This window comes from Topomyia yanbarensis, chromosome 1 (assembly GCF_030247195.1).
Source record: "Topomyia yanbarensis strain Yona2022 chromosome 1, ASM3024719v1, whole genome shotgun sequence".
NCBI lineage: Eukaryota > Metazoa > Arthropoda > Insecta > Diptera > Culicidae > Topomyia > Topomyia yanbarensis.
The window spans coordinates 27,496,659-27,513,321 of record NC_080670.1 but is presented as its reverse complement, the minus strand read 5'-3'; the positions used below and the strand labels follow the sequence as shown (position 1 = coordinate 27,513,321).

The window sequence follows — 16,663 nt, the reverse complement described above, 5'->3', positions numbered from 1 at the left end:
AGAGGAAACTCTCAAGCAATTCCCGGGATCGTATGATGACGACGGCCAACGCCATTAAGGTGAGTGCACCTATTTTTACCTCCTAAGAACCATTTATGATTTGGGACAATTTTGGACTAGATTTGGATATAGCCAACTTTCATTTTACAAAATGTGACTACATATTAGTCGAAATAAAAAAGAACAGTAAAAAATCTCAGTAATCACATTTATTATTTATATTTTAATAACTACCAACACACACCCATTAAATCCTACAGTTCATGGTGAACCTTCTGCTTCGATTTCTCATTTACGGCCGGTTTCTGTTCTTTCCGACCCTTGGATCTCACAATCTTCAAGGTTTCCTCATTCAACCGAACCCTACCAATCCAGGGATGAATCGGTGAACCGAGCAACAGGTACTCTCCACTCTGTACGGCGTGCGCAATAAGATTCGTCACACCATCGTCACTGTGCAGAGCCGCCACGATGTTACCCTCCCAATCCAGCCGAAGAACTGTCCCCCGCTTGGGAAATAAAACCTTCACACCCCCCAAGTTCCCAATGAAATTCGTCACATGCAGTGCCAAATGGCTGCCCGTCTTCTGATAAATAAACTCAAACGGAAGTTCCGCGAGGCTCAGCATTCTGACGAAGAACTTGCGTAGATTAGGGAACGGGGCCAACATGGCCAGCAGGGAAGGATTGTCCTGATCGGCAGCGATCACAATCGCAACCCAGATCCCGTTCTCATCTGCCTCCAAATTATCTACCGATCCTGGCAATCCATCGATGAAGATGTCCGAGGTTCCCGTTTTCGGCCCCTTCAAATAGTACCGCCGAATCAGTTGTCCGCCAAGCTCTCCGACCAAAACTAAGCTCTCATCTTTGCTCAAAGCAACTCCGTTCGCTCCGTACACCTCATCAATCAGCACTCGACTTTTGCCGGTTGCCCGTGAATAATGCAACAGCCGACCGGAAGGGTTAACCAGCATCGCTAGCATAGCGTTATCGAAAATAAAATCCGACGAAGTATCCGACCAATAAATGTCGCCATTTCTCGCCACCGCAACCGCATTCGGAACCTTCGGTTTCCGTGACACCTTTCCTCCTTCGATGACGACATCCAGCGAAACGAGTTGCTTCTTTTCGCCAGTTTTGATCTGTACCTGCCAGATTCCGGTGTACGCTTCAACCACGATCAGATTGTTTCCCTGAGTGTCGAAGGCCATCCCCAGTGGCCGACCGCATTCTCGTTCGTCGTAGTGACCCTCTGATAAAAGAAAAAAAAAATATAGTATGCTTACGATAAGTACCAAATAGGTTTAAAACATCTTACGACATTCCTTTCCGAACTTGACAACCACCCGAATCTGATCACCGTTGGTGATCTCCAAGATTTTTCCACCATACACCGTGGCGTAGGTTGTGTTCCCTCGCACCAGGATGGTCTCCGGTGATACCAGTTGATGTTCCAGTAAATGTTCGGCGTTATTCAGCAGTTGATTGGGGGCCAGGACGCCCTCCAGGGGACGAGATGGAGTGACACTGAAATTGAGCAGATAATAAATTGATTATCAATTGACGGAGCAGATCAATTGAGCTGGTGCTGGAACTGACATAAGAATGCGAGAAATCTGCTTGCTGCAACCCAATTGGGTGATGTCAGGGTGCTTAGGGTGCTTACAGAGTGGCCGCGAGAAGCTGAGCAGGCGCTTGTACTGACAGTATGATGCGAGATGCGAGAAACCTGCTCGCAGCATATCAAATAGAGCCTGTCAGAGTAAAAGCAGGCAGTCGGCGCCGATCCGCTCTGCTTTCACTCTGACATCCATCCTTTGGTTTGCAGTAAACAGGTTTCTCGCATCTCGCACTCTAATGTCAGTTCCAGCCCCAGCTCAGCTTCTCGCCGCCACTCTGTAAGCACCCTTTTATACACCAATCAAAGCTATCACCTATGCAATTTATACACCAATCGATTGTAATTGATTTTGGCTACAATTTTTGAAAGAACACGTTTTTATATTTTCTCAAAAAATAGACAAAATACGTAGAAGTACGGAAATTTGATTTAGTTGGCAAATAAGGTCAAATTCAAAGTGATGGCCTACACTTTTATATATATACCAATCGATTGTAATTGATTTCGGCTACAATTGTTGCAAGATAAACTTTTCATATTTTCCCAAAAAAAACGACAAAAATACGTAGAAGTATAGAAATTTCGTCTGATTGGCACATAACTACAAATTTCCGTACTTCTACGTATTTTTGGCTAATTTTTGTGAAAATATAAACAATTGTTCTATCAGAAATTGTAGCCGCCATCAATTACAATAGATTGGTGTATAAATAGTGTAGGTCATCCCTTTTAATTTGCAGTTATTTGTCAATCAAACGAAATTTTTGTACTTCTACGTATTTTTGTCGTTTTTTTTTTAAGAAAATATAAAAAGTTTATCTTGCAACAATTGTAGCCGAAATCAATTACAATCGATTGGTATATATAAAAGTGTAGTCATCACTTTGAATTTGACCTTATTTGCCAACTAAATCAAATTTCCGTACTTCTACGTATTTTGTCTATTTTTTGAGAAAATATAAAAATGTGTTCTTTCAGAAATTGTAGCCGCCATCAATTACAATCGATTGGTGTATAAAAAAGTATAAATCAACCCTTAAAATTCGACGTTATTTACCCACTAAATAAAATTTCTGTGCTTATACGTATTTTTGTCTATTTTTTTAGAAAATATAAAAATATGTTCTTTCAGAAATTGTAGCCAAAATCAATTACAATCGATTGGTGAATAAATTGCATAGGTGATAGCTTTGAATACTTGAAGTTATTTGTCAACTAAATGAAATTACTGTAGTTCTACGTACTTTTGTCTATTTTTGAGAAAATATAAAAATAGTTCTTTCAGAAATTGTAACCAAAATCAATTATAATCGATTGGTATATAAAAAGGTATAGGCCATCACTTTAAATTCGACGTTATTTGCCAATTAAATGAAATTTCTGTACTTCTACGTACTTTTGGCTATTTTTTGAGAAAATATAAAAATGTGTTTTTTTTCAGAAATTGTAGCCGCCATCAATTACAATCGACTGGTGTATTAAAATGTATAGGTCATCGCTTCAAATTTAAAGTTTTATGATGAATATTTTAAAATTCTGAACTTCTTCGTATTTACTGAATCGTCCTAACACACTCTATTATTTAGTAACTTACATACATTAATGTGTTTCTCCACGTTCGTGCAAACATTTTGATATAATAATATCCATGTATAATATGTAGAACTATTGAGTAAACAGGTAATTTTCAAACCGTAAAACTAACAAGTCGCAAAGAATTTCAATCATCCGTATGCCACGTACATTGTAAAAATCCTATCTCCTAAAAACTCGAAAAAGTATAGTAATTTTTGAAAATCTACTATTTATTGCGTATATTACAAGTCTAGAAGCTCTAAGGATTGCATTGGTGTAAGGAAAATTGAAATTGGTTGACAAACGGTCGTGATACGATTGTTTGAACAGAAAAACTCATTTCTTCTGTACTGACTAAATTACTGTTTTTACAATTACTTCAGATATACAAATTTGATTTCCATCATTCTTTGTTCACTGTTTTTATAAAAGATTTACCTATCCAATGGTGAAGAAAGAATTAAAATTGGTGAGCAAACAGCTAAGATATGGCAAGTCAAAGAAGCGTTTTTTTTCTCACTGACATTGTTATACTCTTTTTACTGTAACTTACGATAGACAACTCTATTCTTCTATTTTTTAATTTGACGTATTCACAAAAGACATATCTTTCTATTGGTGAAGACAGATTTAAAATCGATTATGTAACGGCTGAGATATGACCGGTCAAAGTAAGCGTTCCCATTTTTCTAGACCCCCTTGGTAGTCCGCGTAACTTTTTACCCCCTTGGTATTCCGAGTGTTAATGAGTCGGGGATTAATGTGTACGTACAAGAAAACTCGACAATCACAGGGCGAACGATTCCACCCATCTGCCAAACGTCAATTCCAATCTGACAAACGTCAATGTCAGAAAGCGGAAGCGAAAGAAAAAAAAGCAAAAGCGACCGTCATCGTAAAGTGGGTTTTTTGGCGGAGGATTCGTTGTTCGGGACTGGAAGGCGTGTGTTTGTCGACTAGCGCCGGGATCAATCATTTTAGATAGTGTGGCCAGGGAATCTTTTCGAGAGCTGACTCCAACGGTCTTCTGTGTCATTAGGAGGCAGTAGCCCGCAAACAAATACATCACATTAAAACTGGTTATCATTTGTCGCACTAATGTTGATTCCTCACAATGTATTCTGTAACCATGTCTTCGGAGTCGGAAGAATACAATCGACGTTGGTAAGCATTGGAAAAAACTTCCGAAGTAGCAATCGAGCCTTGTTTGCGTTGTCTAGAGTGGACGTGTCGTTGCTGAAAAGGTCCTCGTAGCGGCTTACCAAACTGATAAGCGTTACATCATTTTCCGGATGATAGATTGATGCGGATTGGCTAGAATCAAAACTCGTCGCAATGCCAATTGACAATAGGATCATCCGGAGTGCTCATTTATGTGCAATTTTTGCTAGCGTTGCCAATTTTATTTTGCTTCCACCACCAAATCGCTTTTTTCGTTTGCTGTCCGTCTTCCCTACCACCCAGTCGGACTTAAACCTCCTATGTTTAAGTCAGCCGGGCAAATGAGTGGATCACAGGTTTGCTGGGCGGCTTATCCTCAGCAGCTTTGCGCCGCTGCGGCTGCTAGGCTTCAGTTATATCCTCAGTCACCTTAAACAGAGCTTCCAGAAGTGTATCGGATGGTTATCGGAAGTTTCCCATAACATAATTCTGACAACGCTCCAGCTCCCCGCTGAACTCTAATCATTTCGCCATCTTGGCGCAAGTTTGACGCTACAGAATGATCATTGTTTACATTTGATGAGTTTTGATTCGAGCCAACCACATCCAGCCGTTCAATTCGCTCAATGCGTTTGAAAGAGACTCTAAAACAAATTCGTTGGCGGAAAACAAACTTGAGGAGCTGCTGTATAGTGGCTCGTTGGAGGATGCTGTGCCTGCAATTTGTACATTCTCAACTTTCAACTAGAGACGAGGATCGGACAGTGCTCAAGGAGGACACTGACCAACCGGTAGATCGGAGGGCTTCGAGAATAAAACAAGAGGAACGCGAGGAACTCGTCACTTAAGCGGAGCAAAGAATAACGTTATGGGTGGCTACTGAGAAACGGCCACAAACCCGCTGAAGCGCTAGTGTTGAATTTAGTTCAACGGGATATTTCCGAGATTATGATCTCGCCCGGAAACGAAATAAAAACGCACGATCCGGTTGTAGAGAGATATAATTTTCCTATAAGTATTAAGTTTTACATTATTTAGTTTCTATTCCACTTGTAATTATGTAGGTTAAGCCATAGAATAAATGATTTAATATTGTTATTATTACTCACGTTTAGTTCCCTTCTATCGTCTATTCAAATTCAATCGGTAGCGTTGAGGCAACCTTTAATCGCCGTATGGAAATAGCTTTACTATCTAGTTTATAAGATTCATTTGTTAGTTCATAGGTTAGATATTAAGTACAAATTCTTACCACTGTTTAGTGCGTTTTTGCATTGAACGGATAGCTTCAGTAAGCAAATAATTTAGCACTAGATTTAGTTCACTAGATGTAGTTCATTAATCTTAAGCGATAGGTTTAGTTCACTGATTTTAATTTAATATAAAATAGCCGTAGAGATAAGTATTTTTGTTCTTCCTTATGTAGAGAATCTGCTTACTCACTCGATGTGACAGTTGGGTACTAGAGTTAATATACCTGAGCCGCGCCAAGACGGTCATACCATGCTGCCCGTTCGCAGAGTTGCCATCCTTACTGTCGGCGCCAAAGTTGGTGATGCAGAAAGTGGACGCGCTGACTACTAGAGTAGGCAACAGCTAGAGTTGGCAAAAATCCCAAAAAGGAAGGCACCAGCCAAGCGACTGCGTCGGACGGACACCGAGTCACCGAACAATAGTGGGTGCAGAAAGGAGTCTAAACCGAAAAAGATCCAGGGGTAAGCCAAGAACGACACAAAAAACTGAGCAGCGCCCAATTCAACGAAATAATTAAGTCGAATTCGATGGTCATCACTCCGATTGATTACCCCGCGAATACCCCCTCAGCTATGAATAACTGAATGCTACTCGATACCCACTGATCAAAAGCGTCATGAAGCACAGCTCAACCAATACGCGATACAACTTTAGGAAGTGCACATAAAAACAAGGATATCTCGAAATGGCCTGTTCAGCTAAGGATACAGTTAAGAGGCTGCAGGATATTATAGCTACGATCAATCCCGGGAAAGGCGCTTCATTGGAAGCAGCAGCGTCACAAATTCCAAAACAGGCGCTGTATATCGGGTATTTTCCCGACAGCATAGACGGGTTCGATGAAAACGCCTGGTGCAGAATCAGAACGACAATTTCTGTACAGAACGCTGAAAGGGAGGGTCGTGGTTCAGTGAAATTGATATTCTCCAAACACAACCACCCGAACTGCGTATTCGGAAAAGCTAGAATGCGCTAGTTGAAGGGCGCTACCGTCTTCGCCGGATGTGGAAGTTCTAGGCAAGCATGGATTGGAAAGGTCCCATGGATGACCCAACGCGGAATATTTCACGACGGACTTCTGATGATAGCAAACCTGCAGCAACGGTAATGAGTGCATCGCTGGCCGTCCTACCACGGCTCACGAACTGATACGCAAGGAGAGGATACAACGAAACCCACTATAGGCGAAGGTGAGCAAACGGCAAGAACCGAAGCTATGTGCTGAGCCAAAGAAGGCCACGGGTATGTCGAGCAGCACACAGCCTGCGGCTAGCCGTCGGCAAAATGAAGGGGACAAAGTATTGGGACCAAAATTCGACGGCCTAAAACACCAAAGCAATGAGCAGCATTCGCTGCCACGGACGTCTATGCCAGGAGGTTCACCAAAGGACGCCTAGACATCAATTTTATACAGGAGCCGTGATGGATAAATAAAATTCCTCAGCTCACAAGTGTAGTACATTCTAAAGTCCAGCCAACTCCAAGAGCTGCAGTTCTAATAAATGGAGCAATAAAGTTCTCTCCAATTACAGAATTCATTCAACGAGACGTTGCATTAACAGTGAATGCACCGACGGCTAGGGACAAGCAGGAGATTCCCTGGCGATGCGGATACTGCACCACCTTCTGAAATCGGCGCCATCATAAAGTACTACAGAAGCATAAACAAGACCTTTATCAGTGGATATGCTGACAATGCATATCACACAGTATGGGGTAGTACGGATATAAATACCAGAGGTGAGTACCTACTAGAATACCTTTCGCCAGGGCCGTCGAGAGCGGCGGCGGGCCCCAAGGCTAGTGTTACTGACGGGCCCTTCTCAACTTACTTATTTGAATCTTGATTAGAGGACTTGTATATATTCATTCATATATCAAACTATGTTGCTGTTGCTAAAATTGCTATGGTTACGAGTTTTTCAATTAGCGGGTTCCCGGGTACTCTTTTGCCCTGTTAAAAATGTACACAAAGGTTAACAACCTTATTAGAGGTATATGGAGAAAATCGTGTATTCGCACCACGTTTGTGTCATCGCCTTTATATATACAGAGGTACTGACTTCATGTTGCCACATTCAATGATATATTTAATTTTGCGCAATAAACGCTTCTACTTGATTATTAGTCTGAAAAATAATCAGTACACTATGTCCAACTATGAAATTGTAAGGTATAGACATTGATCATCTTTACCTCCATTTGCAAATTTGATATTTTTAACTTCTCCAACAGGTAATTTTAAGGGACACCTCGAAAAGTAAACAGGAATACAGTTTGACCACAGTACGGCCATTTTCCGCTTTGATCGTCATTCATTTTTATTCACGTTCGACACAGTAGGTTGAAGTAGGGGAGACTGGGGCTAGTTGGCGGGGTTTTTTGGTTTCAATTTTTATCGCCGATTTTTTTAAAATGTTTGATGCATTGTCTCCATTTTTAGAGACAAAAATATGTGACGCGGAAAACCCGCTAACTTACCCCGGCCCCGGGGTAAGTTGGCGGTATGTGGCTATACGCCAAAAACTAAGCAATCAAATGGAGATTCAATTAAAGGGTCCTTTTGGAACGTGCTGAATGTCTTTTCGAGAAAACTGTATATTAACCGACATTTGCTATTATATTTCAGTTTCAATACCCCGGAATTTTCGAAATTTTTTATGCAATTGGCCGGAATAAATGTCTCCTACATTGGCGAGATACACAAGAAAAAGATTTTATTACTTTGGAGTGAATTCCAGAAATAAAAATATTTCATGATTTTATTGCACTGTAAATAGTACCGCCAACTTATCCCACGTGCAGCACCGCCAACTTGCCTCAACCGCATATTTTATTAAAAATTATTTAAAAAATTACTTTTGTTTGTGGATAGATGTAATATCTATACGGATGCTCTTTTCACGCGCTATCGAAAAATATAATCATTCGGGAAATAGATTTAAAATCACTCTAAATAACGCAAAGCATTCAAAATTTAGAACATTTACGTGGTATACTCGAAAACAATATCACCCACAACTTCCACCAAACAAATCGTTTTGCAACAAAAACACATTGGATAACGGGTTTTACCTAACTTGAGGTACACAAGAAGAGCCAGTGCTATGTCTAATTGAAACAGAGAAAAAGGGATTCCGCCAACTTACCTCAACCGCCAACTAGCCCTGGGTTCCCCTACGATATTTTGCTTCTGTGGTTTAGACAAAATGATACACGGGTAGATTTATCTGTTGGTAGCGGTGGAGCAGTTTTTAGCTTTTGTTGTTAGCAAGAATAAGGTAGCAAATTCAGCTCGTAATTCTCGTTTAACCCTACAACGGTTTCGTAACTTTTTCTATACGTAAACGGTTTTGTGGGGTACATTCGTACCCCAGAATTAAAACCGCTCTAATATGCCTAGTTTTTATTGAATTTATAATTAAATTAGATAGTTTTATTCAAAAATAAGCCAATCAAAGCAGCCTTTTCAAAAATAATCGTGCTTTGCAAATTTTTTATGCACATTTTCATTTTTATACAATTTGTCCTAAAAATACGTCAACATCCCTTTTGAACCTTAATATTGCTATAACTTCGGAAGCTTCTAACCGATTTTTACTATCTATACGGCGTTGTAAATATTATTAAATTGCCTTTTGAACAAATAGTAAATAATTCAAAAACCGACCAAAAAGTGCATTTATTCCGATGCTTGCTTGAACACCAAATACAAATACAATACAAATAGTAAATATACAGCAATATGCAGTAACGAAGCTAAAATAGGCGATGAAGGAACAGACCAGTGCATTGTACGTTCCAGAACTTGGGCTACAGAAGATGAGGAATTGAGTGGTGCGTAGTACATATTATATACAAATCATATTTTGACATCAAAACCAAAAAATACGATTACGATCCAAGCGCCTTTTCTAGTTACTTTGCTATAGTAGCATTATTAAATCAAATAACAGATTTAATTGTTCAGCAGTGATGAAGCCTATACAATTTCACGCAAGTTACTATGTATCGATATTTTGCTTATAAAAAAGATATAATAAATTTTCCGAATTATATACACATGATAAAACACTAACGTAAACGGTTTTGTGGGGTACATTTGTACCCCAGACAAATTTTAAGCAGGCACTGTTAGGTTATTTAAGTGAAACAAATAGGTTGCACCAGCTTTAATGGAAGTTTAATAATCAAATTGATTTATGATAAAGTTTGCTTGCAGTTAAAATAAACCGTAACGGAATAACAGGGATTGCAAATAGCTCTGGGGTACAAATGTACCCCACAAAACCGTTGTAGGATTAAAAATATAGAACAACCGAGAAAATTTTCTAATCATAGCTTTTATGGAGGTTTTTTGGAAAGGAATGTGAAGTTTTAATGTAGAAGTCGGTTTTAATACGCTGTTGGAATATGCAGTAATAGACAAAAAATGACACAGAACGCAGTAATAAGGAATTAAACGCAAATAAAACAACTGCGAGTACAGCGGGTAAACGACTGCTAGTACTGGTGACTGAATTGAACTGATTTGATTTCCTTATTTGGCACATAGCAATTGGCTTCTTATGGATATCACAAACATCTCTAGCGACGCCCAAAATTAGTGTTCCATCTTAACACAAAGCATTTTTGGCGAAAAATTATTTTAAAGTGCTATAAAAATACAAATATAGAAATATACAAATAAAAATTTATTTCAATTACCGGTTAATTAAGGTCAGTCTACCTACTCATCCCTCCCGGAGTCCAAGCTAAAATCGTTCCGCCATAGATCCCCGGCAAAAACTAGCCCCACTGTGGATAAATTGTGTTGCTATTGTTTTTTTGGAAATGTTCTTTGAGACCAGCTATTCGAGAAGTGAAACAATTACTAAAAGTGAAAAAGGTGCTCAATGTGGCAGGAGCTAATATCCTACAATTGCACCATATAAAACATTAATCACAGTCATTCGTTACGCGAAACAACATACAACACGCCAACGAATGCGGCAACGTTAACTAAAGCATCCCCGTATATATAGACAACGGCTCTAAACAGGTGCGCTTACACGATTTATCTCTGCCCACTCCTGACATGGCGATAAAAAAAAAAGTTTATATCAAGGTACGGAGAAATGGATTTAATAACATTGAGGAACATTTTCCAGGGTAATTCTAATCCTTTTCCTGTGGTGAGAATGCTTGTGAACAAACTAATTCCTTTTTACAAAACCATTTTATGCATATTAACCGAACATGGAACATCTCATCAGACAACACCGGTTATGCACCCAGGGCAGATTCCTATGCGCAAATTCTCCAAAAAACACTGCACCACCTAAAACATTGTACAGAAGTAGCTAAGCAAAGTCCGCCTACTATAACCGCTAACAGCACATCGTTATCTTATGCCAAACCACAAAAAGCTTCAAAACCAAGATTTGTGGATCTTACAGAAACAAATATTCACTCAATAAAATACTCCCAGTGTCTGCAATCCAACAACCGGTACCACCAGTAAAGAAACGAACGCAGAAGAGGACGGATACGTCCGTGTGCTTGCATTTCTGTTTGGCGCTGTTCTCTTCGAAAATACATTGAATTGGTTTCTGAACGTTTTGTAAAGTATTCTGCCAATTCAAACAAAAAACTCGGTTTTGTTGACCTAGTACATAAAGTAGACAACTCCTCTAAGAACGTTTGTTTTAACAAATGTTAAATATATCGTCGGTTGTCACGGTAAAGATGGACACGTCTATCGATACCAGGACACATGTTAGTGAACTCGGGTGATTCGTAGTTATACTGCCTAAGCTCGACCCTCATTAACAGAAGACAAAGATTAAGCCCGTACGATATTAAGCCACGGGTGTACCCCATATGGCATAATGGACGTTTGGCATAACCGGTTTGGCATAAAGACGTTTGGCATAATGGACATTTCGCATAATGCTTATTGAGAGGTAGGGACATTTGGCATAATGGACGTTTGGCATAATGGACATTTGGCATAATACCTATTGGGGGTGAAGGGACATTTGGCATAATGGACGTTTGGCATAATGGACGTTTGGCATAATGGACATTTGGCTTAATACCTATTGGGGGGGTAAAGGGATATTTGGCATAATGGACATTTGGCATAAAATGGCATGGTATTTATAGGGGAGTGAATCCAAAATTATTATAATCAACTTTTGTCATATATACGATGTTTTATTTCGTAATTTGGAATCAACTCAAAAAAATATTTTTCATTTTGTATGAATTACGCAATCTATAAGTATTTAGATGGATCATCGCAAAAAACGACTAAATATAGGCACATTTACACACATTATTCTTAATGGGTTAAAAGGGTCCTTTGGATTACGTGGTGTAAATTCAGTAAGTAAGACTTCCGTTTTTTGATAACTTGAATAAAAAGTAACATGTACGGCAGAATACAGATGTATAATTGTGTTATTTGTAAAGAAGGCTGCATCGCTATGCTTTTCATATAATACTTAATTACTATTATGCACAGAATTGTGATGCGCCCTACTTTACATTATATATGGAGCATTCCACATAAAATTTACCGCCCCAAATTTTGTTTACCATTTGTTTCGATTTGGTTGTCTAAAATATTTGACACGTATTTTTTTCTTTCAAATAGTAGTAATTTGCTTTAATTTTTTAAAATACTTTTATTTAATCTCCAATACTGCAATAACTGAAGAAGATATTAAAAATTGTTGAAAAGATGTAATGTGTGCTTTTCTCAGTTTTCGAATGAAGTTTATTAAAAATAATCATGCTGCTTATTTAATGTAAAATATTGAAAAAGTTGGATGACTTTTTTTCTCTTAAAATATTTTTCTTGACGCCTTTAACATTTGGGAAAGAACATTTGAGTATTTTTGGCGTTATGAATTTTTCAGTCGAACCCTGCGCGCGCGAAGCATACCACCACACTCTTCGCTAACACGCAGGTTTGGCTGCAAGAATTTCTACACGTCAGCGCGTGCGAAGCGCATGGAGGAACCTTTCGTGCGCGCAATATGTATACTATTCTGTGCATATTAATAAATAAATAGTATATGAAAAGTATAGTGATTCGCCCTTCTTTACAAAGAACGCAATTATACTTCTGTATTCTACTGTAGTACTGTACAATGTACAGTTTACATGTTACTCACTATTCAAGCTATCGAATTACGGAAATTTCACTTGCTAAATTTACATCACGTAATCCAAAGGACCCTTTCAACCTATTAAAAATATGTTCAAATGTGCCTATCTCTAATCATTTTTTCTTTGCGATCCATCTAACTACTTACAGATTGCGTGATTCATATAATATGAAAAATATTTATTTTCTGTTGATAACAAAACAAGTAACAAAATAAAACATCATATATATGACGAAAGTTGATTATGATAATTTTGGATTCACTCCCCAATATTATGCCAAATGTCCATTATGCCAAATGTCCCTTTACCCCCCAATAGGTATTATGCCAAATGTCCATTATGCCAAACGTCCGTTATGCCAAATGTCCCTTAACCCCCAATAGGTATTATGCCAAATGTCCATTATGCCAAACGTCCATTATGCCAAATGTCCCTACCTCTCAATAAGCATTATGCCAAATGTCCATTATGCCAAACGTCTTTATGCCAAACCCGTTATGCCAAACGTCCATTATGCCATATGGGGTACACCCTTAAGCCACTTCTAGTTTTTCGATCTGTTTACTTCACATCCTTGCTCTCACTTGAGTACTATGGCTCTAATTTTCATAAATTTCCCTACCCAGTAATCTCTAGCTAATTGAATGTCGTTAAAATGTAAAAAGAAAATGTGACTAACATAGTCGAAATAAAAAAGGAAAAAAGTTAAATATAAAATAAAGCTCTGGTATCCACAATTTCGAATTCTCAAGTTATTAGACTAAAATGTCTTTCAAATTTTTCTCCGCTTTCATCATATGACAATTTAATAGGGTGAATAATTATAAAGAAATTACAATTCTTATTTTTCTTGCTCTTCTAATCAAACCACAGGACTGCTCTTACCAAATACAATGCTGAATTGAGAAAGGTTGCAAGCCCGAAAACTCGGAAGCAAACAAGGCAATGCATACCTGTCCCAAACAGATCTTCAGCTGCATTTATAATATACTACCCGGTTGGGACGACACTAGTGAACAAACAAGCTGCTAACAACAGTTGATTCGGGCAATTTGTAACATGTAGAGCAAACAGGGGCAGCCACAAAAGATAACCTGAATAGTGGTCGCAGTGGCAAAGTTTCCTCTAACAACAAATAAAAGTGTACACACTTCTACGGACATTTTAAATATTCTTTTACAGACATTTCACCAAAACATATGGTGTCCTTGATCATGGCGAGCGAACAAACGTTTTGTCGTTTATTTTTGATTTGTTGGCACTCGAGAGTTACCCATAGAGCAACAACTCGACGAAATGCTTAATGTTATCGGATTAGACCATATGCATCGCTTGCACATACAGTTACGTTCAACAATGAAAATCGGCTGAGAAAACTAGGTACTTTGAAAAAACCGGCTATACGTCAATTAAAACGATTCAATTATCAAAGAACCCCAATCCAAATCACATTACCTGATGAAGGTTATAGCAAACTTTTACGCTCTAATAGACATCAAGGGGCACTACGAAGTATTATTTACCTTTTCAAATTATATACTGGATCTATACTAGACAAAAGAAATCATTGGCCGTACTACAGAACTAATTACCCAGATTTGGTAAACAATGCGAGTCAGCATTATTGCAACCCGGCCCAGTTTCGGGGTCAAACAAAAACGGCATCAGTTTCGCTTCAGATAGAAGCGGCATTAGTGAAACGTGACTATAACAATAACAGAAACGGACAACAAAGTGCTGCAATTGATGACGAGGCTCTCTATTACTCTTCTTCAGAATGTTCTGCACATATATAGTATCAGATTAAAAGAAACGGATATGTTTACATACGTTCTACCGCAGTTGAATCGCTCTAAGGCAGTAGCATCTTCGAAGGTCGAAAATCTGTTGCTCTGTCGAGCGGTAGACACTTTGAAAAATGCTGATAATAAAGTATTTTGAAAATTAATCTACGGTCCTCCGCTTGTCGAGTGAAATTCATGATTCGGAGGCCATGGTTAATAGAAGACAAATTATCACATTACGGATAAATTCAGATACCGACCAGTACAAAGTTCCAGTACCGTTGATATGTAGTAGTAACATGTGTACATATCTATCTGGTTGCTTAATTTACCACAATGACGTCAACCCCAATGTCGAAGTAACTAATGAAATCAATGAGCTTGCAATAATTTATTTTCAAATAACTTTAACCACGAACATGACCATCCTAATGGAAAGCTCTATTAGGTGTGTGTGTATATTTCATACCACATCTGTTCAATTGAATTCAATAGCTTACCTGAACGATTTAAACGGAAACGTAGGATAGGGTGGCAGTCCCGGCAAAATCGCCACTATCATCACAAACAGACCAACTTTAAACACTTTTTGTTTGAATCCCATTTTTTTGATCCGGTGCGAGTTATATCGTAATTAACACCCGACCAGAATACGACACCCTTCGAACGGTACACTATACTGATTACTGATACAGCTGATCTTCAACCAATTTGAAGCGTAGAAGAGAAAGTTGATGGCTCAGCCGGTTGAAGAAGCCACAAAGCCTAAAAGCTTCTTGTTCCACAGACTTGTTTGTACGTTATGCTTCCGAAACCACAAAACCAACTGACTTCACCGGGTACACGTAGTGGTACACTAAACTGTACCGATGCACCGCCTGCGATCAAGATTTTCTTCTTCCGATGGTAGAGAGAGAGAGAGAACAAACGAACGGTTTTCTGCTGCGTGCTAATCGTTCCAGTGCCAGTTAACTTTTGAGCGAGTTTGTTGGATTTGACCATACACGAACCGTGTGAGCTCTGCGTGATTTGCTTAAAACGCTTTATCTATCCATTGCGGGGGGATTAGGGGGCGAACTGAGTGCTCGGCGATTGTCTTAAGGTTTGGTTTTCGTTCGATGCTGTACATGTGTTTCGTTCGATCCGACGGAGTCTGATATCGAAAAATGACCCATTTGATGAGCTCAGCATATGTGTGCAGTAATTCTTATAGTTTTCTTATATTATATTTTTGGTGTAGAGCGGGTCTGATCAGCACTTCTGCCCTAGTCAAAAATGCGAGCCGCCCTCGAAATTAATGTACATTTCCTTATTTTCCATGAACTATACATCTTTCTTATTTGTTTCTCAGTTTTTGTTTTCGCCATAAAGTACAAGGGAATTAAGATATTTGATATTACCTTAATTATCGGTTCTACCGACGAGCTCTGCCTGTAATGGGTCAAAATTAATGATTCTCATTCATTCTGAAGATTTGCAGGTCCAATGTGTTTTTTTTGTTACTGGTTCTTTTTCTTTGTGGTTCTTTTTCAATATAATAGTTAACTCCTTCGAGATCCGCCGATTTCATAAGCTAATCCGTTTTCGTATCTTTTGTTCTTTACCTTGTGTTTTTTTCAGGGCTCTCAAGAATCCCTGGAGTTCATTTTTTTTTAATTTTACTTGCTATTATTAACATATTTAGACATGTCAGTCCAGTTCATAGATTATTTCTTTCATAATCTAATCTGTTGTGTAGATTTCTTTACTTCCAATCAATTTCTCCGCAGCTCCATGGATAAAGGAACACGAAATTATTGCGACACATTCAACAGGGCATAACCTTTTTACCATTGGGTAAAAATCAACCAAATTTTGCACACTTTCTCATTGATGTGTATTGTTTACATGCTGTCAAACTCGAAGTCGTGTTTTTCGATTCAACGAAAATGAAGGTGAACCAACGCGAGTCGAGAGAACAAATTCTTTCCAAACACCTGGAATTTCCTGACCTGTCGCACCGGCAGTTGGGAAAAATGTTGAACATTCACTATTCAACCGTCTCCAGAGTATTGAAGCGGTTCCAGGAGCAGTTGACGTTGGACCACGGCAAAGGGGCTGGAAGAAA

General features: G+C 38.8%; 1 protein-coding gene across 1 annotated transcript; it reads right to left on the bottom strand.

Moving 5' to 3' along the window:
* Positions 1 to 194: 194 nt before the first annotated feature.
* Positions 195 to 15,575, bottom strand: LOC131677170 (adipocyte plasma membrane-associated protein Hemomucin-like). Its single transcript, XM_058956861.1, has 3 exons — positions 15,057 to 15,575; positions 1,322 to 1,530; positions 195 to 1,255 (listed from the first exon to the last, which is right to left on the bottom strand). The coding sequence occupies exons 1-3, from the start codon at positions 15,158 to 15,160 to the stop codon at positions 255 to 257; spliced, it is 1,314 nt and encodes a 437-aa protein (XP_058812844.1). The 5' UTR covers positions 15,161 to 15,575; the 3' UTR covers positions 195 to 254.
* Positions 15,576 to 16,663: the final 1,088 nt, after the last annotated feature.

What these genes read in the sequence shown, in the direction of transcription:
- LOC131677170 (XM_058956861.1), bottom strand. Translation starts at nt 15,160, where the DNA reads ATGGGATTCAAACAAAAAGTGTTTAAAGTTGGTCTGTTTGTGATGATA. An exon ending in TTTCCGTTTAAATCGTTCAG is followed by an intron (nt 1,531 to 15,056) that starts GTAAGCTATTGA and finishes GCTCAATTTCAG; the next exon opens with TGTCACTCCATCTCGTCCCC. An exon ending in CAAGTTCGGAAAGGAATGTC is followed by an intron (nt 1,256 to 1,321) that starts GTAAGATGTTTT and finishes TTCTTTTATCAG; the next exon opens with AGGGTCACTACGACGAACGA.